Source organism: Aspergillus pseudotamarii (assembly GCF_009193445.1).
Source record: "Aspergillus pseudotamarii strain CBS 117625 unplaced genomic scaffold BDV38scaffold_3, whole genome shotgun sequence".
Classification (NCBI taxonomy): Eukaryota; Fungi; Ascomycota; class Eurotiomycetes; order Eurotiales; family Aspergillaceae; genus Aspergillus; species Aspergillus pseudotamarii.
In genome coordinates this window covers 718,273-741,506 of record NW_022475017.1, presented here as the reverse complement: position 1 = coordinate 741,506, position 23,234 = coordinate 718,273, and the positions used below count along the sequence as shown (strand labels likewise).

The 23,234-nt window shown below is 47.7% G+C and overlaps 8 protein-coding genes across 8 annotated transcripts; 4 read left to right on the top strand and 4 right to left on the bottom strand.

Moving 5' to 3' along the window:
• Window positions 1-520: 520 nt before the first annotated feature.
• On the bottom strand, window positions 521-1,184 carry BDV38DRAFT_234380 (uncharacterized protein). The gene has a single exon (XM_032053240.1). The coding sequence runs from the start codon at window positions 1,100-1,102 to the stop codon at window positions 866-868; it is 237 nt and encodes a 78-aa protein (XP_031919068.1). The 5' UTR covers window positions 1,103-1,184; the 3' UTR covers window positions 521-865.
• A 793-nt stretch (window positions 1,185-1,977) lies between these two features.
• On the bottom strand, window positions 1,978-3,259 carry BDV38DRAFT_293481 (uncharacterized protein; the record flags this gene model as incomplete). The annotated part of the gene is made up of 2 exons (XM_032062264.1): window positions 1,978-2,952; window positions 3,238-3,259. The coding sequence occupies 2 exons, from the start codon at window positions 3,257-3,259 to the stop codon at window positions 2,069-2,071; spliced, it is 906 nt and encodes a 301-aa protein (XP_031919067.1). The 3' UTR covers window positions 1,978-2,068.
• A 585-nt stretch (window positions 3,260-3,844) lies between these two features.
• On the top strand, window positions 3,845-7,052 carry BDV38DRAFT_293480 (UDP-Glycosyltransferase/glycogen phosphorylase; the record flags this gene model as incomplete). The annotated part of the gene is made up of 11 exons (XM_032062263.1): window positions 3,845-4,040; window positions 4,114-4,317; window positions 4,376-4,467; window positions 4,632-4,939; window positions 5,005-5,165; window positions 5,279-5,485; window positions 5,539-5,647; window positions 5,706-6,053; window positions 6,120-6,270; window positions 6,326-6,431; window positions 6,859-7,052. The coding sequence occupies 11 exons, from the start codon at window positions 3,845-3,847 to the stop codon at window positions 7,050-7,052; spliced, it is 2,076 nt and encodes a 691-aa protein (XP_031919066.1).
• Window positions 7,053-9,664: 2,612 nt separating this feature from the next.
• Window positions 9,665-10,600, bottom strand: BDV38DRAFT_293478 (class II fructose-bisphosphate aldolase). Its single transcript, XM_032062262.1, has one exon. The coding sequence runs from the start codon at window positions 10,566-10,568 to the stop codon at window positions 9,708-9,710; it is 861 nt and encodes a 286-aa protein (XP_031919065.1). The 5' UTR covers window positions 10,569-10,600; the 3' UTR covers window positions 9,665-9,707.
• Window positions 10,601-10,856: 256 nt separating this feature from the next.
• On the bottom strand, window positions 10,857-12,316 carry BDV38DRAFT_293474 (NAD(P)-dependent oxidoreductase; the record flags this gene model as incomplete). Its single annotated transcript, XM_032062261.1, has 3 exons — window positions 12,044-12,316; window positions 11,469-11,962; window positions 10,857-11,417 (listed from the first exon to the last, which is right to left on the bottom strand). The coding sequence occupies exons 1-3, from the start codon at window positions 12,297-12,299 to the stop codon at window positions 10,857-10,859; spliced, it is 1,311 nt and encodes a 436-aa protein (XP_031919064.1). The 5' UTR covers window positions 12,300-12,316.
• A 2,075-nt stretch (window positions 12,317-14,391) lies between these two features.
• BDV38DRAFT_95588 (uncharacterized protein) lies at window positions 14,392-18,202 on the top strand. The gene is made up of 4 exons (XM_032064190.1): window positions 14,392-14,594; window positions 14,657-17,609; window positions 17,666-17,774; window positions 17,822-18,202. The coding sequence occupies exons 1-4, from the start codon at window positions 14,503-14,505 to the stop codon at window positions 18,037-18,039; spliced, it is 3,372 nt and encodes a 1,123-aa protein (XP_031919063.1). The 5' UTR covers window positions 14,392-14,502; the 3' UTR covers window positions 18,040-18,202.
• Window positions 18,203-18,388: 186 nt separating this feature from the next.
• Window positions 18,389-19,729, top strand: BDV38DRAFT_267605 (transferase family-domain-containing protein; the record flags this gene model as incomplete). The annotated part of the gene is made up of 1 exon (XM_032056622.1): window positions 18,389-19,729. The coding sequence occupies one exon, from the start codon at window positions 18,389-18,391 to the stop codon at window positions 19,727-19,729; it is 1,341 nt and encodes a 446-aa protein (XP_031919062.1).
• Window positions 19,730-22,324: 2,595 nt separating this feature from the next.
• On the top strand, window positions 22,325-23,162 carry BDV38DRAFT_234365 (uncharacterized protein). Its single transcript, XM_032053239.1, has 2 exons — window positions 22,325-22,903; window positions 22,964-23,162. The coding sequence occupies exons 1-2, from the start codon at window positions 22,786-22,788 to the stop codon at window positions 23,104-23,106; spliced, it is 261 nt and encodes an 86-aa protein (XP_031919061.1). The 5' UTR covers window positions 22,325-22,785; the 3' UTR covers window positions 23,107-23,162.
• Window positions 23,163-23,234: the final 72 nt, after the last annotated feature.

Sequence of the window (23,234 nt, the reverse complement as noted above, 5' to 3'; positions counted from 1 at the left end):
CCCACGTTGCTTCGCTGCCACCAGGGCTAGATAGAGCCCGATGTATTGCATTATGGCGGATTGGATCGCGGAGAGATGATCGGCGTCGCATATGGCAGCTTGGCGATGTTCGTTTCGTTGGAGGAATAGAGCATAGGTTTGGATGGCAGTTACTATGATGGAGATACCGATGAAGAGGGATGTTGCTGTCTCGACGTGCTAGATCGGTGTTATTAAGTGATTTTACTGAGATAACACTGTTGTGTAGATTGAGGTACAATGGACTTACCACTCGAGCTGGATAGAGGGCTTGAAGGGCAGCTGGTCAAAGAACAACCAATCAGCAGCACGAAGACGGTGACACTATCCCCGATCTGTACTGGGAAGGGTCATGTGATTTACTGTGTGAGGGCGATGGATTGTATCCGCTCTTACCTCTAACGTGCTCTATGAATCTTTGAATGAGATCCATTGCACACTCGTTCAATATTTGCCTTAGCCAAAGTATTTAGCTGTTTGGGTAATGGGACTGAGAATTTATATTAAGTGCATGGCCACTGCATACGTGAATTCTTGGTCACGATTGATACTTAAAAGACTAGTGACTGGTCGATCATCAGTGGACCTACCACTAGTCTCCACCTCCAGTATGTAGTCGATTTGACCTCCATTTTACTTCCATCTTACCTACCTCCGTAATATCGAACCTGATATGAAGCGGTAGTCGATCTACAGAAATAAAAGCCACGATGTCATTCTGCTGTACGTCGAATACCCAGAGACTCAAGCCACAAAAGTGTGTCGGTGACACGTTAATCCCTGTCGTTTTGTGTTTCGGCTTCTGATTGATTCGACCACTGGACCACTGGTTCACTTGTTCACTTGCTCACTGGTAAGGCAAGTCATTGCGGCCAACGCGCATTAAAAAGAGGATAAGAAAACCTGAAAAATATAGGAAAATGAATTCATGCGCGTTGGCCGCAATGGCTTGCCGTACACTTGGTCCGCGCCGCGGCCCATCATGTATTGCAATGTCAGGTTGGCCCTCCGTTTCTCTGACTGCCTCGTCCTGTCCTGCTCTCGGGTTTTTTATAATGAGTGTTCTTTTTTGTTTCCTTAGCATAATGAATATCTGACATCCCTAGTAGGTACGTCCCAATAGTTACAATCTGTAACTATCGGGCGCACTTGTCGGTTAAGTCAATAGCCGGGCTGAGAAGAGTCACCATTGATTGGTCGATGTTTGGCTAGTATGCTGACTAGTATTAAGCGCGTTTGTAAACTAACAGAATAGTGCATTGATTATTTATATTATGCACGGACATGGATATGTAGCGTTGTTGCAAGCCTTATGATATCTATGATGGAGGAACCGGAAACGAGTCGCAAACGCCATCTCGAAGAAGAGCGCTCTTGATAATCTGTATGTTCCTGGGGCAGTGGTCACGGTGTAACTCGAGATTCATGGGAACTGCAATGGGGTCCACTGCTTGCCAGATACGATAGTAGCGATCTAATATACATCATTGAATTATATGAGGTTGATAGGCAATGTATGAGTGAAGGCGGCACTGTGTTGATTCTTAAGCACTGATATCCCGTAAGAATGTTATATGGTGTTGCCCGACTTCAGAGCTGGATTATACTATGCACGGCGGGGCATCCTTGAATAGACGATATAACCTTCTCTGGATTGAATCCATTAGTCTCTGTCGGCCGAGGCACAAATTTAAGCAGCTGTACTCGATGCAAATCAACAGTCGCTCTGTAGGGTTGTTGATGCACCCTCCGGCGTACAGTATGAGAAAGATAGGCTGAAATTGATCTCCCCGAGACGAGTCCACAATTTCCATGGATGGAATGGGAGAATGCCATTTTTCTTGTATATATAGCTTGCCACGGCTGCATTTGAGATCACTTAACCTCACAGCTGGAAATGCTTAGGTCGAAAGAGCCATGCCCCGGGTGCTCTGGAAAGTTACGCACGGGGAATTAGTTAAAGCAAGGACAGCGACACTGATCTCTAGACGACTGTCCCTTACTAGCCCATCAGGAGTAGGAGGTCTCTTTCCTGAGCGAATACGAGATATCACGTAGGCGGAAGAAAGCCAATTTGTTCCATCGGCCATCGAATCCAAACCCGATATGTCGGACTGAGCTGATCATAGATTTGCGAAAGAAGATGCGTACTCCAGCCTTTCATACACCACATCCACTCTAATTGATGCAGAAGTACACAGAAATAACCCAGGATTACCAAGGCCAAGGGCTCGTAGTTCCTTAGTAATACTAAAAAGTCATATGGCACACGGATTAGCCAGACAAAGACATCCGCTGTCTCGAGGCGCAGGTTATGCTCTAAGCACATCACGAGCGATCTGTTCATTTCATCGAGCGTGCCAATGTACATACGGATCAAGTGTTGATCATGGACCTCAGTCAGGATAAGCTGGTGCAATTCTTCTAGAACATGATGCCGCCGACTAGTTCTGAAATTCCGATGCTGATCCCGGACGCTGAACATCGACGCCAATGGCCCCGATTTGAGCGACTCGTCGGCAAAGTCCAGTATAGTTCCGGTGCCCCGGATAAGCAGGAGCCAGTCGGCGATGTTGTTGTCTTCCAAAAGAAAGAAGTTACCCAGTTTGAGCGGCTTCGCACAGCTGATGAAGGATGACAAGGCGGATAGGAGGAATAGCGGAGCCGAGTTATGCGGGCCGATGTTTGCCATCTCGGGAGTAGCGAGCTTCAGTGCTGCTTCATGGTGAGTTTTCGCCAGTGTGATGTAGAACTGGAGTTTCTCTGGTCGCAAACAAGCCAGGTGCAGGGCTGATATGGCTAGGATTGCCCGGAGAGTGTATGGTGCGGTGAACCCAATTCGAGGGACCTCGACTCGCCAGAATGTCTGTAGGAGTGGGTGGAGCGAGAATGTGTAGGCGGTTGAGGTAGTATAATGGTGCAGTAACTCCAAGTCTGGAATATGCAGTTCAGAGGTAGCGGCAGTCTGTAGTTGGCTGTCATTCCCTGGGGAGCCAGAGTGGATCGTCCCGGGGGTACGTAGGGGTGTTATGGTCCGGCTGCGAGGTGATAGCTGGTTATCAATTGAGGCCGTGCCCTTCGTCTGGGCGGAGAAAGCAAAGGAACAGTCCACTTCATGTCTCCTGCAGTTGCCACAAGTCGGTTTCTCTTCCCCACACTAGAGTTCGGTTAGTCGCTCCACTATCATATGGCATCTGTTGCACTCAGAGGCCGATGTACCTTGACCTTTCGTTGCTTGCATTGTTGGCACCCGGTCCGTGACTTCTGATGGGACCGACGCCCTTTCAAAGCGGACCCGGTTCGCATCCTCTTAGTGGCTTGAAGTTAGTAGGGACAAGACTCCCCAGCTTTTATGCGCACTCAGTTGTGACTTGCAAGCAGCCCGGCCTTGAATTGAGTGATATGTTGATAGACAAGGACATCCCAGGCAGTCAACAAGACGCTTCATGCTAACCGTATGGGTCGCGACGGGAAGTTAAGGTCCGAAGCCGAATACGAACCCGACAAGCTTCTTCAGGGACCCACTCACTTGGGCCAATAGAATTGGCCCCTTTGTATATCTACTTTCTGAAAATAGTCGTCGAGTTCTAGAAATAAAGTCGGTCCGTTTCAGACCACGCCATTACCAGGGCATAGTCAATCATCGTAGCTCTTATATCGAGAGCAGAATGCTGGGTCCAGATTTTCATTTCCTTTATGCTTTGTTTTCCTTGCTTCCTTTTCACCTGGAAGACTTTTGAGCTTCAAGCGACGGTGAACAGCAGACCCCGATCGACTTCGCATAGTTGAACCTTTATCCAGCTCGAAGTTTCCTTGAACAAGAAAAATGGTAGAGGAGAAAGATAGCCAATTTCACGGGATGCATCAGGCACCGGATGATAGTTCCGATTCACCACCGGCGTATTCACCTCCAGCTAGTTCGATTGCTTCCTCTGAGGTTTCTTTCTGGACGGTGGAGCCGGATTTCGCACCTGATTTCACAAATGCTTCCCAACAAGGGAGTCGTTGGGCTACAGTTCGTGGTGCGGCATCTATAGCTGAGAATGGTAGAATGTCTGGATAGAATTACTAACATTCTCTCTGCTATGTCCAAAGAAAATCGGGAGTTTAGCACTCATCTAGGATGCCGGTCGCGTACATCAGCTTTCATCCAAGCCTTCCTGCAACCAAAGGCGCAGCCACAGTTGGTAAAAGCGCGGCCCGACTCTCAAATTCTGCCAGAAGATGGCCCATCCGACAGACAAGTACGACCGGAGCTTAGAGGAGTGCCCTTAGACATTGTGATAATGGTCGTTGGAGGTAAAAGCCCCACATACTAGTTTCTTGATTTGAATACCACTGAACGAGAACATTATAGAGAATATTGAGCCTTTTATTGCGGTCGGCAAACGGCTGCTCCAGGACTCACATCGGGTTCGGATTGCTGCACATGTCTCATGGGAATCCTTGGTGAAAGACCAAGGCCTTAATTTTTTCTCTATTAGCCACGATATGATCCATCCGATGGCATGTATTTGACCTGACCGCCCTGAAGATACTACTTGACTGACGGTAGCCACCAGAGCGACATAGGTAGGAAAGAATGGCTACGTGGGCCTAATACTATGAACGAGACTGTCGGTAGCATCAGGCGTTCACTATATCAAAGCTATCACAACTCATGGAGAGCGTGCATTGCATCGTACAAGGGTGAATGCCGACCCTTCCTCGCAGATGTGATTATTGCGAATCCTTTAGCACATGCGCATATTCACTGTGCTGAACGTCTTTCAATTCCTCTGCATATTATGTCAACTATGATTTGGAGTCCGACAAAGAAACTTCCCCATCCGTTGGCCCATATAGAAGGAAGTGAAGACATGGACCAGAACACGGCGAATCTTCTGTCTTATGCGCTGGTTGAGGAAACAACCTGGAACACGTGAGCTTACGAGACTGAAGAGAGTTTGAGGTTATCGCTTAGAACTAATGGCGTGGTAAACTCAGCATTATTGAGCCTATTAACCAATTCCGGCAAGATGTCCTAGGCCTTAATAGCATCTCGTCAGCTACCGGGGGAAGACTCATGGTCGATAACCAAATTCCCCATACCTATTTCTGTCCGGAAATGCTTGTTCCAAGACCAAGAGATTGGGATAATATGATTGGTATGTCAAACAGTTCGTCCAGCCGTGGTGGAGACCGATGAATCGCTGATGGTGGGCAGATACGTCGGGCTATGTATTTACAGAGGAGGAAGTGCAATATAGTCCGGCGAAAGATCTGAGCGATTTCATTGACTCTGGCTCACCGCCGATCTACTTCATGTTACAGGAGAACACTATGGAAAGTCCGGGCATGCTAGCGAGAGCCATCCAGGATACTGTGGTAAAACACGGGCTTCGTGCTATTCTCTCTCAAGGCTGCCGCGATATTTGTAGAATTTTAAACAACGATAACGTGTTCCTGGCCGACACTATCCCCCATGGTACGTATAACATATAATTGATCGAATAGGTTCTAACACAGGTCAATATACAGGATGGCTTCTGCCGCGGGTTGCTGTCGTTGTCCACTCAGGAAGTATAGATCAAAGCGAGCTGGCCTTACGATATGGAAAGCCAAGCGTGGTGATCCCGCATGCAGCAGAGTACACTCCCTCCGAGAACGGAATATTGCACTTTATAACCACACTAACACATTCTCAGTCAATTGTCAAGAGGCATATCACTTTCAAGGATTGGTGCAGCAGCTGCACCACTCATGAGCAATATGGTTTCTCCCAACGCACTATACCAGGCACTAGAATTCTGCCTCCGTCCGGATATTCAAGAATCAACCCGTGCTGTTCAAAACCAGGTCCATGATGAATCAGGTCTTGAGAGAGCTGTTCAGGCATTCTATCATTGGTTACCACCGCAGGTCCAAGAATGCGACATCACGAACCAGAACCTGGCCATGTATCAAGTCTGGAACAGGCCATCATTGAGGATATCCCCTGAGGCAGCAGCGGTCTTGGTGGAAGAGCGGTTCATAAAACAAATTGATATTGTTCTGTAAGTGTGGCAATCTTTTGCGAGCCCAAGTATACTATATTAACATCCGACCGCTGCAATTTCTAGGATTACCCGCCAGGTTTACAATATCGAATGTGAAAGCTCAAGACCTCTTGAAGGTACCGCAAGGGATTATTGGAACGGGGTCACGGTTGCCGCAAAGAACATTGCTACGTCCTCGGATCTGGTGAGCATGCTGCCCGGGATGCAACGAAAGGTGAGAATATTCATTGTTTGGCTAGTCTTCCGTACGAATGGCTAAAATGCGATAGGGTGATGAAAGCAGCGAAAAGAAACCGAAGAGAAAGAATCTGGCCAAGGACGTTGGTATCGGTACCGCAAGGTTCTTTGGAAACATCGCTCTGCTTCCCTTCACTAGTGAGCTTCTCCACCATTGCTCTTACTTCCATCGATGCCTCTCTTACTGAGTTCTCCATTGAAGGCACTGCACTGGTCGTTAACACTGTTGCATACGGTGTGAAAGGGGTCAAGGGAACCAAGGCACTGTATGGAGAGAGCACCACAACCGACATAGCGGTATCGTACGACGTATGAGATAGCTCCGACCTTTTGATGGAATATGATCACTGACCGTGTCTATACAGGAGTCCGAGCTCCCGCAGAGCGACTGCCCTCGCCTTAATGCAGAGTATCAGCCGCCCACATTCATGACGCAGGATTACGGTATAATAAATCGCATGACGGGAGTGAGGAAGCAGTCTAGTCCAAGCGCAAACGCCTTTCCCACGGGTGAGGCAATCGAGAGACATACGCACATCATGTGCCCGATGCTGACACACAACAGGACAAAGCACCGAGGATAAAAGCAAAGCACTACCATCATCTGTTACTATTAGCCAAATTAAAGCTAGGGATGAAGAACATGCTGAGGCTATCTGTCGCAGACACCTTGATCGCGGGTTCAAGAGTCCGATGCTCAAGTGTCCGGATTTTAGACGGCTGGTGGCTGATAGATACCAGGATTGGGGCTCAATATAGACAGCTGGCCTGAATATACTTTCTATATCTGTTTCCAATACCAAGAGAGAGAGTAGTATTCTCTTCTTCATTACAGAGTCCGTCTCACCGGTGTTACTAATTATAAGGTAACAGAATGGAATTCAGGGAATAGCTACGTAATGGACATGCATGGAACACCGCACCGGACAATGTATCGCTTATTGCAAAGACCATGATTTGTTTCAATACATTTCCTTTCTATAATATGTAAAGATGAATGATGGAGGCCTAAATTCATTGAGAACTAACCTTCGATAACGATGACAAAAGTGTATAACAGAGCCTAGTATCATGTGTATCCTCATATCATGCCCATCATTATTGAGCTTTGACACAACAAAGAGATGGTTTTCTTCCTCCCGCATTACCCTCAAGTTAAGATTGAACATCCTGCCTACCAACGACCTCCTTGCAGCCATCCGGCCAATACTATATCCCGCATTCCAACAACCGGCGCGCCACTAGGAATATACCCAAAGCATAAAGTGGCCACTCAGTAGTATTTATAAAGCCATCTAATCTCGAAGAAAGCCATATCAGTTGCACAATATTCTGTACAAACACGATAATGAAGAAGTTCTAAAGCACACAATAGTAGTCGTTGGACTTTGGCGTCAGATAGATACCGTCGTTAAGTTTACGGTGAGGATTAATAGGCGACGCTGCGTTATTGAACATTACAAAGAACTAGAAAGGCAATCGGATAATGAGCACAGATTTTAGGATTTTATGACCAGAATGGATCTCATTCCCAGCAGTTGCTACGCACATGAAAACCGCAAGACTTAGAAGAAGGAAGGGTGCGAAAAGATCGTGGGTGGAACTAGAAGTCTAGAGCCACTATGGCAAGAGTGACCATATTATTGAGCGAACAATATACGAATATACCCACACTCTACCAGAGTAAATAGAAAAAGTGTAAATATCTAGCCACGTGTCCTAATCCCGCAGGTCGTCTCAGTTGGTTATAAAAAGCATTGAAAGGGACGTGCGAAGAATCTTCCACGGAATCAAACCACAACAATTCACAACAATGACTTAGACCGAAGCAATAGCACACACTCCTTTGTATACCTTTAATTATCCTTTGTTTGCTAATTTTGTATGTTGATATCCAGTCATGACCGTGACGGGAGAATGGTTTGCGTTAAATGAGAACCGGAAACCACAGTCGGTGAATTGAAAAACTGATAGCAGATCAGACTGGACATGACCCTGCAAAGGTATCCTCTACCTACTATAGGGGGTATAGATGAAGGAGAAAAGAAAATACTGATATTTAGTTTAGATGCAGCTCAAGAAATGGTATACAGTTTATAATGATCAGATAACATTTTGTGATTGAGAGATCCACGACGGGATGTTGTTGGAGATGTATTAGGACTGAATGAAGGTGCCCAGGCCTGGCTGGCTTGCCGGAAAGTATACGCGGTGATGACCATGTACAAGTGCAAGGATGGCACTATTCCATGAGATCAGGAGAACTCCGTGCTTGGCTTCTGTCTTATCCATAAGATCCTGATCTTACAGTACAAGCAACTTCATGGTCACAGCTACCTTATGGTCACTCCAACACCTTCTAAGATTTTACCACGCTATAGCATTAATCTACTAATTGTGGGTCTATGATATAAAGGTTTCAGCTGTTTTAGGCAGAGTTTATTCATGAAAGACAGCGGGTCAACCGAAGTTCTAGTCCCAGGTAGTGTTGGATACCATTATGTACCTATGCATCGTCGGTATATGAAGCAAGAGCTACGCAACCATTATCACAGGACTGCGAGATCGAACTTGGGCCGCCTGAACCAGGGTGGTATCCTCAAGGGAGTCTAGCGTAATCAAAAGGTATACATCATAGTTTTCAATATTGGCATTTGTGTCACGATCAAAGTGTTACAAAATGGCTCCCAAATGCTGGATACAAATAGCCCGGAGAGGCCACTGACGGATCTGGAGAGAGGACGGCGGGCATTAAGCATAGAATTTGTTTTATAGCAAAATAGTATAATACACCAGCGGATCAAGCATTCCATATTGGTGTTATTTTTGTTAGACCACACAGTAGATGTGGTAGATATACATAAAATTCTATATTAATTCTATCACTGTTGTTCAAATGTAACTTTAGACGTCCTGTTTGCACCAACCTAAGGTTAGTAGATCCGGCTCAAGCCATTGTCAGGGATTATGCGGAAATGTGGGCAACCGAGCCGAGTGACCGAGTCGGCCATCGGCCGATGTGCGATCTATACCAGGCTCAGCTAAAGCTAGAATGACATTTTCAGACTTTACGGAATAATATTAGCAGTGAATACACGATAGGTCGCACTCTATTTGTATAGTATAGCCGAGGTAACAATCGGAGAGCTCTCCTGAGAGCCTACGGCCTCCAGCTAGTAATTCTAGGGATTTTCATTTGTTGCATCTCTTATGTACTGGGTTCTAGTGGTAGGCTATGGCATCTCAGACCGAGATTTCCTCTTACTAACAAGGCAATTGCATCGCTGGGCGGTTGTTATGGCTCTAATGGGCTCAGAGTATTCTGATTAATCCACTGGCAGGGTAGAATGAACAAAAAGGACTTGCCAGCGCTCGAAGAGATTTATGTGCTATCTATGCCCTATACAAAAAAAATCAAGGATATCTCCCAGTCGACTTCAGCATATCCATACACCTCTCCACAGCCTTCTGCATCTCATTCGTAGCTTCCTCCAGCAAAGTGGTCAATGGTACCTTCCCAGCCTTCTCCTGCTGCACGCGGACGTATTCATTATTCAGGACCTTGTTGATATTAATCTTGGAAACACCGCATTCGATGCACTTGGAAAAGATCTCCTCCGTAAAAGGATCAGCTCCATGCAGCACCAACCGGACCTTATCTCCAACTGTATCGTGAATGCGCTTCAACCGGTCATACTCCAGCTGAATGCCACGGGGCCCATACTCGCCATGGACATTCCCGAACGCAGGCGCTAACCAATTGATCCCCGTATTCACGAACTCAATACTTTCCTCCGGTGTGGTCAATAATCCTTCCAAGTCTGCCGTGTCCGCGACTCCATCCTCTCCGCCCTCGATCCGTCCGGGCTCCGCTTCTGTCGCAATCCCCCGCTCATTACAATACGCGACTAGCTCTCTTGTGAGTGCGAGGTTCTCCTCCTTCTCATAATGTGACATGTCAACCATAATGCTGTCGAATCCGCCCAGGTCCGCCGCGTACCGGATCATCTCCGGCGTTTGCGCGTGATCCATGTGCACGGTGATCGGCACGGAGGCCTTGCGCGCGGCCTCGGCGGCGGCGTGTACGAGAAGTCCGTCCGCATATTTGACGGCCCATGGGAAGAGGAGGATCATCGCTGGCGAGCGCTTCGCTTCTGCGGCGCGGACGGTGGCTAGAATGCCCTCGAGGTTGTAGCAGCACATTGCGGGGATGCCATAGTGGTTTGAGGCGGCGTGGTTGAGGATATCGAGGGCGCGGTTCTTGGAGAGAGACATCTTGAGTGGCTGCTGTTTGTGCGCCCCGTTCCAAAGTATCAATTAATGTAAGGAAAGTGATTACGAGAGACAGGATCATGGAACAATGGGTGTATTATATGTGTTGTCGCAAAGCATATGAAAGTCGATGCGATCTTGAACCCCCACTCGCTCCGATCTCCGACCCCGGAGTTGCTCCGACTGACGTCAGGGTCCATTAAATGTGCCTGAAAATCTGTGCCTGAATTGCTACTCGGATATCCATAACATAATCTAAACTCGGTATCTCTCACAAAAATAAAGCTAGAATTACTCCTTTCCAAATACCTTGATCACACTAGTCGCACCCTCGGCGCCCAGTCCAGCTCTCCGAGCAGTGAAGAGCACATTCAGCGCCGCATTGCCCAAATGCAATGGGCAATGAAGATCCCTAGCCTGTTGTACTACGGCCTCTAATTTTGCGATGGCCTCGTCTACCGTTTGTGATCCGGCTGGCGCCTCCTCGCCGATCTGTCCCTTGATCATTTCCAGGCCTTTCGTCATAAACACCTTACTGGCGCCTGCGGCGGCGCTAACTAGCTCGTGAAACTGTGCGAGGTCGACTTTGAGGTATCGTGCAAAGGCAACGGCTTCCGCAGCAGCGACGAGGTTGACACCCTGCATCAGGTCGAGGACTAGCTGCAGCGCAGTGCTCTGGTCTTCTGCAGATGCCGTTACGGAAGCGATAGGTGTGGTAAAGTATTGCCGCACCATGGCCGAATCATCCTTAGGGCCATAGCCCTGCAGCAAAGCAGAGAGATAGATCTGTTCAGCGGTGGTACAGAGAGGTGTTGGGAAACGGTGTTGACGGGCAGATGAAGTGATAATGCCCTATACACTCGTCAGCATTTTCCTCAATACCATAGTTGTGTGTGAACTCACCGCATCCTTCAGAATAATCGTCAACGCACTAGCACCGGGATTCCAGTCCTCCTCTACCATGCGCGGAAATCGATTCTCATGCATCCACGTCCACGCATCAGAACTAATGATCTTATCCGCTGTCTGGCGTGCATCCAGACCCAATTGCGCGGCCAGTCCCATGGCCTCGCTGGCACCAAGGATGTGGATAGCCGCCAGGACTTGATGTACCATTTTCATGTTACTCCCTGCTCCGATGCCCCCGGGCACAAGGTACAGTTTGCTCGGCGCGGACATCGTCTGCAGTAGGTCGCGACCGCTGTCCAGTGCCTCGTCTGAACCACCTGCCATGATGGAGAGTGTTCCATCCGCGGCGCGTTTGGCACCACCTGACACGGGGCTATCGATGAAAAGGATATCGGCGCGGCCGCGGGATTGCAGTTCGGCCGCGACGGACTGGGCGTAGGAGGCGGGGACGGTGGAACAAAGGAGGAGGATGGCATTTTGGGGGAGGTCTAGAGTGCATTGTCAGTACTTTGCGATAACACTCATTATAACATAGAGATACTATAGCCAGGGCGGAAGGGAGTAAATACATTGCACAATGCCATCCTCGCCGAATAAGACTGATTGCACCTGAGGCGCAGATGCAACCATGCACACGTAAAATGACTTGCCCTCTGCAGACTCTCGCAGTGATGACGCGGGAAGACCCCCGGCTGCTTGGAATCGTTGTACAGAGGCAGGGAATACGTCAAAGCCATGGACAGGGTAACCCTCATGAACAAGGTGAGTGGCCATGCCGAAGCCCATGGCCCCTAGGCCGACGAAGCCAATGGTAGGTTTAGACATGATGATTTTGAGTGAAGAATGGATATTCCCGAATGATTGAATTGTATTTGGGAGAATTATTATGGACCGTATGGGGTTCAAAGCGGTTAATAAAGAGAGGCAATCCAATCGGGAGTCGCTTTCATGGCCGTCGGCTTCAAGTGGGATGTTCGTGGGGGTTCGGAGTTGTGCCGATGTCTCTTTTTGTATCGCGATTTTTGGCTAATTTCCAGGAATATACCCGGTTCGATTGCGATCGGGTTGTATGAGTCTGGGCTTTGTGGTGATTCACAGTTCTCTCCAAATATTAACTCGAGGGGTTAGGTCATTCTCTCGCATACAATTCATAATTGAAAAAGCACTGCGACTTGACTATTGTCGCCATGTCTATCCTTCATACATCCAGGACCATTCTCATATACGGGCACACTGCCTTACTACTCTATATAATACGTGTGAGCTGAGGTGTTTCTGCTTCCTCTGACAAAGGCAGAACATTTATATACCTCCAGAGCATGTTAACCACACTGATTTCCACTTTGCTGTCAAGGTATATTGACTCATATATGATGCTCATGGAATGAAAAACATCAACCGTACAGCGGTTGCGTCAGCAAGGAAACATATGTGTGTCTACATGAATCCCGGATATACAACCACGCTTACACTTTTCGCCGGATAATAGCGTGTTTAGACGTCGTCCAAGACTCTCACACCGAATACGACATATTCCATCCTGAATACAAGTTCACATCTCGCCCATTGATCGATGTCTTGAAGCACGACAGACATCTCCTTCGTGAACTCAGCAAGGAGAGAAGAACAGGCCTACGCAGGATGGAATCGAGGCAATCAAATAAGATAAGAATCTGTTCTGACGAGCCGTGCAAGTGTGGCCAGAACATGCTGTCCATACTGCAAGATTTCTGATATGTACCAACCAAGCCGTTGACTCAGATATTGTGGGCAGGTATGGGAGCGAGATAAAGGAGGGTGCCTTCATGTGCCGTGGCATTTTTCTGACTGCAGACGAGAATGACCATATTTATAAAGCGACAATCAATGCTCTGCCTCCGAGTTTCTCTGGCCATTTATGGCTCTCAGGCCTTCACCCCCAATGCTCTAAGCATGAGGGAAAAGTCTCTACTTTTTCGCAGGAATATCGGGGACCGTCGATTGGAAATACCATAAACAGAAAGGAGGGGCTGCTCTTGTAAGTGCTCAATCTCATCAAGCATGGGCCAATGCTTAGAGCATGAGGCATGGATTCCTGTCATTGTTCGCAGAAGCAATGATTCGGTTTGAAGAGAGGTTCCACCATCTATGGTCCTTCCACTGTATACCATGGACGTGCATGGTAAAGGGACTGTAATACAGGCAGCCGGGCGATGAGATTGGGGAATATCCCGTTTTCGGATATTTCAAGTCCATCCATGGATCACTGCTGCAAGTTGCGGCATTGACATCCCATTTTCGCGAGGTACGCACTCTCTGGCAATCAGACGAGACTGTCATCCATACAGTGACTGCAATACTGGAAGGCGATGGGCTCAAGCGAGTCTAGCTTACTCAAAGCAGTCCAACTTGAGATTTTGCCTATGTTCAGTCAGACATCAGATCGAGAGTTGAGTGTCAAACCATCAATAAAGATCTCACTATAGTCTCACGTGACCGGGGATAGTTTGCATGGGAACTATGGACTAATAAACCATCCTGATATCAGCATTATCACGAGTACACATTTCGCCCAGGACTGCAAGTTATTAGTGTAGAGATACCGTGCTAACCTGGGATGGATACGATCGGCAGTTGCCTCCACATAATCAAGACTTTGGGTTGTACGATCATCCGATGAGCGTATTAGAATGAATATTTTCTCAGTGATCTGAACACCTATGATGTACGGCGTACTGGATACTCCACCTATGTACTAGTACTAAGTAGTACATGTGCCTGGATTACCTTGTCCCGCAGCTCTGATTTGTCTATTACGCCACAACTACTGCCGGCACGACGGCCCGCCCAATGAACAAGTAGTAATCCGGGGTGGGGAGCCTTAGCCATGGTCCAAACACTCCCGAGCTTTCGAGCTCGACCAGAACGTTGCCACTTCCAACTTCCAACATCTGATCCCACACATATTCTTTTTCATTTGGCACAACCACAATGTCCGCTCCGCTTCCCATTGCTTTCATACATCCATGTTGTGACTTGGTTCGTCGAGATGATGTCTGCAAGAGACTCTTCTCCTCATCTCCCACGGCGGGGGAAACGTGAGCGGCGCAGTGAGCTGATCCGTGAGAGAGAGGTGCACCAGTATAACCATTCTTACCAACCATTGTCGAACCTGTACTAAACTGACCTTTGGATCATTATAGATACCTCCCACCCCATGAGCCCTCGGCCGAAAGAGCATCATCATCAGATATCCTAACAAACCTTGCTCAGCTAACCGCGCTGCAAGTGGGTGCTGATCGTGCCGTTATTTCGATATGCGATCGCAAGAGCCAGTATGTCCTGGCTGAGACACCCTCCGTCGCTCGCTACAAGCGCGAACTGCGTCGTGACAACACCGCGCCCTGTGATTACGCTATGATAGCGTTCATCGAAGATAATAGAGATTGGTTTATGGTTGCAGACCTTGCGCAGGGTTCCAAATTTGACGCTTATTGGTCAACGCTATCACGGAATCGCTCTTATCTCGCAGTCCCAGTTCGAACTTCAGCTGGCGTTGTTATTGGTATCATCGAGTTATATGGGCGCGCCCAACACGATAAAATAGACGATGAACAGTCGCGGCTTCTCCAAGATCGGGCGGGTACTGTGCTAGACTATCTGGCGACATTGCGAACAATGCGCGAAGAGCATCGTGGCGAGAGAATGATCAAGGCGTTAGGTGCCTTCATGGAAGGAAAGTCAGATATCGATGAATGGGTAGTCTCTAGCCTGCCTGGGCGGCAACATCTCGGCTTTGAATCCTCTCGATCACTTGACCCTGCGAGTTCCATCCATTTTGCCAACAGTCAGAAGACGCTAGATATACCTCCATCCCATATTCCTCAAAACGAATTGGGCATTCCATTGCGTGGTCGTCTAAATTCCTATCGCTCCCGCTCGCCCGCCCGCAGAACACGGAGAGAGTCTCTAACTTCCGAAGAGACTTATTCGGTTCTTCACAGGGCATCGGTTTTAATTCGACAGGCGCTGGATGTGGATGGCGTTGCGTTTCTGGATATTAGCGCGTTCAACCAGGAGCGCCATGGTTTCTCGCCTAAATCGTCGAGCAATTCACGGCCCCGATCCCCGGATATGGCCGAGGAAGAATGCTCGGCGGGCCATGTGTTGGGATGTTCTACAGTTCCGGGTCACAATCAGAATATAAATGTTTCGAGGTTACTTTTGCGAAATTTGGTCCAACAGTATGGGAGGGGTGGTATCTTTCATCTTGATGAAGGAAAGCTTTCGCCTTTGAGCGATGAGTGTTCGTCGGACATTGATGGGTCTTGCTCTTCGCTAGAAGATATGGCGTCGAGTTACTATGGCATTGACATGCGTCAGATTTCTCAAGCATTTTCCGAAGCGACCAGCATTACATTTTTTCCTCTTTGGGATTTTCAACAAAATCGCTGGTTTGCGGGCTGTTTCGCGTGGACCAAAGATTCCAGACGTCTCTTTGCTGAGTCCACAGATTTAACGTATCTTGCAGCGTTCAATAACAGCGTCATGGCAGAAGTTTCCCGCCTAGACCTGCGAGCCGCGGATCGCGAAAAGGCTGATTTTATCTCGTCAGTGTCACACGAGTGGCGGTCTCCCCTGCATGGCATACTCACTATGCTTGACATTCTTCAGGAGACCAAGGTGACGACTGTTCAACGGTCCTTGATTGACATAACCATAAACTGTGGGAAAACCCTCCTTGACACAGTTAATCATGTCTTGGATTACGCCAAAATCAATAGCCTTCTTGGACCAACGGCTCAGGGTCGACCACTAGAGAATGCCGAAGCAGCTCAAGGATCCCAGTTTAATGTTCCTGCTTTGATCGATCAGGCGAATATGGCTACCTTGGTCGAAGAGGTGGCCGAAGCGCTCCTCGCCAGCCAGGATTACATGGGGCGCAATGCGGAGGCCCTTTTCTCTGCCACAAAACAAACGACCGACCGGCCATTTCGCGAGTCCAATATCCCCAATTCCATTCCGAGGGCAATTTTTGCGATCGTGGATATTGAATGTCGAGAAGGCTGGGAATGCCATGTCTCTGCTGGTGCCTGGCGACGGATTGTAATGAATCTCCTTGGCAATGCCCTGAAGTTCACACCATCTGGATTTATTCAGGTGAAGCTCCGACATGATACGGTGACGGTCGGACGCAATCACTTGCCGGCTATTCTCCTCCAAATAAGTGATTCGGGACGAGGAATCTCGCCCGACTTTACCTTTTCAAACCTGTACACGCCGTTTCAGCAGGAAGATTCTCTCTCGCCAGGCATTGGTGTTGGACTCAATGTAGTCTATCGTATCGTAGATTCGATGCATGGACTAATAGACCTAAAGAGCGAGCCTAATCGAGGAACTGTGGTTAGCGTCCTGCTGCCTATAACCCCGGCCTCGCGACCGTCCTCACCTTCCATTCCGTATGGGGACCTACGCGAGAAATTGCGAGGGAAAACCATATCTCTCTTTCCGAACAGCTCCAAATATGGAGACTTAAAGATAGCCCCGGGCATCTTTAATACGATGTTGGTGAGCATGGAAAACATGATCACCCAATGGTTTGGATTGCGTGTTCTATCGCCCAGAGAACGGGATCACGAACATCCGGATATTTTCATCATCACTGAGCATGAATACCGCTATGGTGAGGCTGAAGAAAGTGCAGTCACCTATTCTAAGAAGTCGAAGGCCCGGAGAAATCCTAAAATGTCGTTTCCCAAGATTGTGCTCTGCACCCATGCCCATAGTTGGTTCAATGAACCCCGAGATCCCTCGGAGCCGGTGGTCTTTCTTCAGCAGCCGGTTTCCCCTAAGACTTTAGCTTCTGCTTTGACGAGCTGTATTGAAAAAAGGACTAAGCTGCATGAAGCGGATGACGATAGAGTGCACGAACCAACCCCAGCCACCCTTGAAGATACCTACCAGCGTCAACTGCAAATCGCCGCATCTACATCGCCAGAAGCCACAGAACAAAATCACGAGGTCTCAGATAAGAGTAATTCGTGTATACATGAACGAGAACCTACAAACAACCAGGACACTATATCTTCTAATCAGAACAACCCAATTAGACAATGTAAGGTTCTCCTTGTCGAAGACAATGAATTGAACCTCAAGGTATGAAACCAATGATGCCCTGTGTATGTGTACTACCCTGCTAACCGTGAGACCAGATTCTACAAAGCACTATGAAAAAAGCCGGGTTTTGTTATGAAAGTGCTGTAAACGGGCTTGAAGCAGTACAGAAAGCGGAGAGCGAGACCTTTCAAGCGATTATCATGGGTAAGTTAGCACCCCTCCACATTCTAGTCTGTTAATTAACTAGTCAGACCTCTCCATGCCGGTCATGGATGGTGTAACCGCATCTCAAAAGATACGTGAATATGAAAATAGTAATTCATTACGCCCGGTGACGATTATCGCGTTGACTGCAGTTGATACCCCGGCCATGAAGAGAGATGCAATGAGGAGTGGTGTCGATCTCTTTCTCACGAAGCCAGCCAATATGAATCGGCTAAAAGAGATTATCTCTTCGCTGGCAACCTGATGGTTTCTCGGAGGCTCATGGCTCACAGCCGCAGACACGGAGTGATGCGGGCTATTAGCAGGTAAAACCATTCCTGCTGATTGGGCTCTCGGGGTCAAGGGCGGGAATATTAACATAGCCCCATTTTGTGGTCCTCGGCACAATTTATACGAGTACTGCGAGACTTGATCGGTTAATGCCGAGTACGACCTCCAGGATCCACCTTGGATCCACAATCGCCATGATTGAATATTATTGGTTGGGGCCTAATATGATTCATAATTAATCATCCCCACGTCTTCAGTGGCGTTCAAGTTTATATATCGCGATAGGAACAGGCAGTCCTATGGAGGCACTAACCTCTCACATCATGGATGCATTACCTGTCAAACTGAACTTCCTGGGTCAGCTACCTGCCCTCAGGATTTACACGCAAATTTGCCTCTGCTTTCCGTTCGATTCCTCATCTGACAGCGAGATAGTTGGGAGCCTAGAGAAAGGCCTCGAGAGACTGTCCACCAATTTCCCGTGGGTAGCAGGCCAGATAGTCAGTGAAGGCAGCAGCCATAAAGGTTCTGGCACGTTCAAGATCGAAGCACTGGGGAAAACTCCACCACTAGTCGTGAAAGACTTTCGTCATGATCCCAACGTCCCCACCATGGAGGATTTGAGACACGCCGAGTTTCCCTTTCGGATGTTAGACGAGAACATCATTGCTCCTCGAATGACCTTGCCAGGTCCTGACGAAGATACTATCGCACGGGCCTTTCTCGTCCAGGCTAACTTCATTCACGGCGGCCTGGTCCTCACACTTGTTGGCCATCATAGTGCAATGGACATGACTGGTCAGGGACAGGTTATCCACCTTCTCTCGAAAGCATGTCGTGGGGATACATTTACAGAGCTGGAGCTAGAGTCCGGGAACCTGGTAGAGAGTCACCTCATTCCCCTCCTAGATGGCTCATATGGACCCGGGCCGGAACTCAACCGTCAAATAATCAGGCCTGGACCCCCGCAGCCATCTGTGCCTCTCCCAAAGTCTACCTGGTCATATTTTACGTTCGACAAATCCTCGCTCGCTAAAGTTAAATTGCTTGCTGAACAGTCGAAGACCTCAGAATTCATCTCGACTGATGATGCACTGAGCGCCTTCGTTTGGCAATCAGTGCTTCGAGCTCGCCTGAAGCGACTATCACCATCTCATAACACAACACTTGGTCGTGCTGTTGACGTACGGAAATACTTTGGCATTCCTCCGACATACACCGGTCTCATGCAAAACATGGTATACCACACCGATACAGTACAAGATCTAGTCGATAAACCTCTAGGCATCATTGCTTCACAACTTAGAACAGCAATAGACCCGCAGACGTCCTCTTTACAGTCACGCACCCGCGCGCTGGCGACATACATTGAGCGCCTCGTAGACAAATCGTCCATCTCCTTCGGAGCGAGTTTCAACCCATCGACGGATATTATGATTAGCTCGTGGGCAAGTGTCAACTGCTATGAATTAGATTTTGGATTTGGTCTTGGAAAGCCAGAGGCTGTGCGACGACCACAGTTCACTCCGTTTGAAGGTTTGATTTATTTCATGCCCAAGAGGTCGGATGGCGAGATCGCTGTTGCTATTTCATTGCAGGAGGAGGATATGGCGCGGTTAGCGGCAGATGAAGAGTTCAAGAAGTTTGGCAAATATATCCCTTAGATAATAGATAAACTATTTCTACAGGTGTATGATGGTTCCATTAATCGCCCACAGCGAAAACATTTAACTACATTATTCGTTGTATGTAACCAGACCATCTATCCCGAACATAACCACCCCGATAGCTTTCTCACCGTAACTCAACTATATTTTTCACGAGAGTTGTGCCAGAGTTTCAGTCGTATACACTGTCTACTTTTAATAGCCTGGAAATAACAAGATATTCGAGAACGGGAGTAAAATAGAATCTCGAAGCAACAAACAAAAGGGACACATGGACTCGTAGTAGAGTCCCACGACTCGATTAACCTGACAAAATAAACAGCCACCGCATCATTCATTCCATTCCACCCCGCAGAATTTCTGACCGTTTCCTACAGTTGAACATTGCAAATTGTAGGTTTTGTGAACTCAGCATATTAATGTGTATAGCTCCCTGAAATTTGTATATAATCTAATACTATCACTACTCCCAGGTGGCAATATAAGCTTTATCGTCACGAAGATACAGGATCCGATAGCTTAGCTCTCGACCTGTATAAAATTAGGGTTTTGGCCCTGGCTTGTGGACAGATGTGGTATAGCGCGTTTTTGGGTGGTGTTGGTCTGAGATTCTCTATGGGAGTGGTGGTATATGTATGGACTTTTATTATTCCAACTAGTCATACTAGATGCTGAGATGCATTTCAAGATGCGAAGGAGATATAAGGATGGATACAGGTAGGGCGTCATAGGAATGGTTGTAAGAGATGTAGCCCGGGCTCTGCATTCCACAAGACTAAAAGCTCAGAATACTTCTGGATCAACGATCCAGAATGCCCTGGGGTCACCTATATAGTATACCGCCGTTACAATGGTATTGCTGACATGACGCCTATCAGGAATTGGGCTCATAGGCTGTCGAGGGAGGGGGACCTCCACTATATTGGTAAGGAGTGATTGTCAACTGCTTCGGGTATCCAGGGCTGCATTGACGGAAATAGTACGCGACCGATTCGAGGCCATGAGAGTCCAGGATGGGTAAAATGTCTGTTATATAGAAGGTTGGATTCCGATTTCAGTTTGCCCGAAACTATCACAGAATAGGTTAGCAGAGCACTCGACTTGGCATACAGAACAGTAGAAAATGACGATCTACCTAATACTGCAGATGACACTATTTGCAGTTGTGCTCTTGGAAAACGAATGAGGTCGTCTACTCTATCTGTCTGATCATGATGTGAATGGCGACAATTCCCCGGTGACCAGAAAATCTTTTAGTGTCTATGTATGACGAAGGGGTGCCTAGAGCCGGGTGAAATGCTCATCCAGAGCTTGAGAGCTGAGCAGGGGACGGCTATTTCAGACATGGCAGGGGGCTAACGAGTACACCAATCCCCGTCCTAGGGGCTCTGTCAAATGTCATAAATAGTGAATGAGAAAGTGAAGACCCGATCATTTGGGTAAAAGCAAGATCGAGAAGGTAGTGTGGGTCTTCCGATATCACGTCTATGCCCCGGGGGCTATGCCCATACTGAACAAATACTTTTGATGGGTTTCAGAAACCTAGGAGATGTGGTGCACGTTGCACCGCCAATCTAGAAGAACAGCGAATGAACTTCCAACGTAAGTAATTACCTCTCTCGGCTGAGGGGGTCGAGCCACACTTAGGGCTTTCGTGGCTGTATATCTAACGGTAAGCCATCTGTGTATGTCTTTACGTAAAGGGAACATCCATAGAGGGGTAATTATGGGCTACTTGTGTGGTTCCACGAAGTTCGTCAACGGCGGGAAGGTTGGATGAGGGCTCATTGGCCAGACGTTGGACTTAAACCAAAACTTTTTACTCAGTTCACGGAATTTCAAACGGTAGAATTTGGACCAGAGAAGGCAGCTGCATATCTGTATGTTATGATATATCTTATTGTATCTTATCTTATTCAAAAATATGGGTCTTAAGTGCCAAACAAACATTTGGGTTTGTGGCTCGTTTAGCTTCAGCCATCGAGATAGCCAAAGTAGATGAGCGGAGCAACAAACATGACATGGTCAAAAGGTGACAGACTACATCAAGTACGATTGCCAGCTACTTGACCATATAGCTGATGACATAACTGGAAATCGCCAACTTCCTCAACTGGGCAATAGGCACATGTATTCATGTCTAGTTCGAGACATAGAATAACACCCGAGGCACCAGCTGAAAGCGAGTCACTAAGTGTATTGGTGCATATGCATACCAGAAGGTCGGTCCTATTTGGACTAGTCTGCAGCAATTTCCCTCCTGCATTGGCTCCTAGTCTCGACACCAAGGACAGGTGTAGACAGACAACGGTATTGGATAAAGAAACTTCTGCTATCTGCCACTAGGGACCTCGACGTCACGAGCTACCCACATTACTTGCTTTCTGAAATACGCGCGGGTAATTGAATGGCGAACACCGGTGCAGGCCACAGTTGTCAAAAATTCCATTAGTAGGCAGGCTGCTGCGAAGAGAATGACTGCTCTATTGAATTGCCATTTTGTAGCGTATGTCACGTTGCCGGGCCTCCTAGAATGATATCTTTGTGCACGACCAAAACGAAACAGGGTCATCTTGCTGACTTGATACATGAGATTTTTTCTCTTCCTGCTTCCTTATCTCATTTTTTTGGTTCTTCTCACACTAGGACGTTGTTCTGAGGGAGTTGATATGAGAGTACTCGTAGGGTGTTGCCATTTTGGTCTTTATCTACCTAATCAGTTCAAGCCTTTCTGGTTTACCGACTACGGTAACATGCAGGAAATGCATGATGCGGGAATCGTCTGAAAAAATTCAAAAATGATGAAACGTCAAAGGCAAGAACCACTGATTTGATCGTGGAATTCGAAGCATGGATCGTTTGCCTTTTGCGATCCCACCAATGTTTGCGTTGCTGTCGCTCGGCTTACCCCTTGAGGTGGCGTGGGCAAAGTCTTTGTACTACGTTTGATGTGGTCCTCGGTAACTTGGCGCGACATATTTTAGCCCAGTCTATCTTGCATAAAAGGTACTATAAAGACGGTTGTGACCTACAGATTTACTATAGCATTGACAATGGCGTGGTCTCCAGAAACTATTATCGCATTCGTTACCCTCCTTGTCACAGCTCCTTCATCGTTGTTACTCATCTGGAAGTACATCAGACGAAGACATAAGCGGTGCCTCAGTGATAGTCAGCTATTCTCGTATTCCTGTAGGTCATTCCTCAGTGCTAACCATTTCTGTTCTTTAGAAATCGAACGAGCCGAGCCCTTCTGCACGTCGACTCCATCGAATGACCGAAGACGTAGTCATTTCACTTTGGTACATCCCGAGATCATTCTTGAGACGGGACTATACCCGGAGGGAATTCTCATGCAGACGGTTGGTACTTAGGATATGTCTATGTCCCTTGGACATCCTGACAAGGACCTAGTATACCTATGTCCCGCCGCGCAATTCCGCGATTCGGCCATGGCCAACGTATTGTTGCCATGAACAACGCTCTGGAGTTCCACCAGTAT

Bases quoted from the DNA above. Each gene is read 5' to 3' on its own strand.
- BDV38DRAFT_234380 (XM_032053240.1), bottom strand. From the start codon at position 1,102: ATGCTAAGGAAACAAAAAAGAACACTCATTATAAAAAACCCGAGAGCA.
- BDV38DRAFT_293478 (XM_032062262.1), bottom strand. From the start codon at position 10,568: ATGTCTCTCTCCAAGAACCGCGCCCTCGATATCCTCAACCACGCCGCC.
- BDV38DRAFT_95588 (XM_032064190.1), top strand. From the start codon at position 14,503: ATGATGTCTGCAAGAGACTCTTCTCCTCATCTCCCACGGCGGGGGAAA. The intron at 17,610-17,665 runs GTATGAAACCAA...CCGTGAGACCAG, and splicing joins ACAATGAATTGAACCTCAAG to ATTCTACAAAGCACTATGAA. The intron at 17,775-17,821 runs GTAAGTTAGCAC...TTAACTAGTCAG, and splicing joins CTTTCAAGCGATTATCATGG to ACCTCTCCATGCCGGTCATG.
- BDV38DRAFT_234365 (XM_032053239.1), top strand. From the start codon at position 22,786: ATGGCGTGGTCTCCAGAAACTATTATCGCATTCGTTACCCTCCTTGTC. The intron at 22,904-22,963 runs GTCAGCTATTCT...TCTGTTCTTTAG, and splicing joins TAAGCGGTGCCTCAGTGATA to AAATCGAACGAGCCGAGCCC.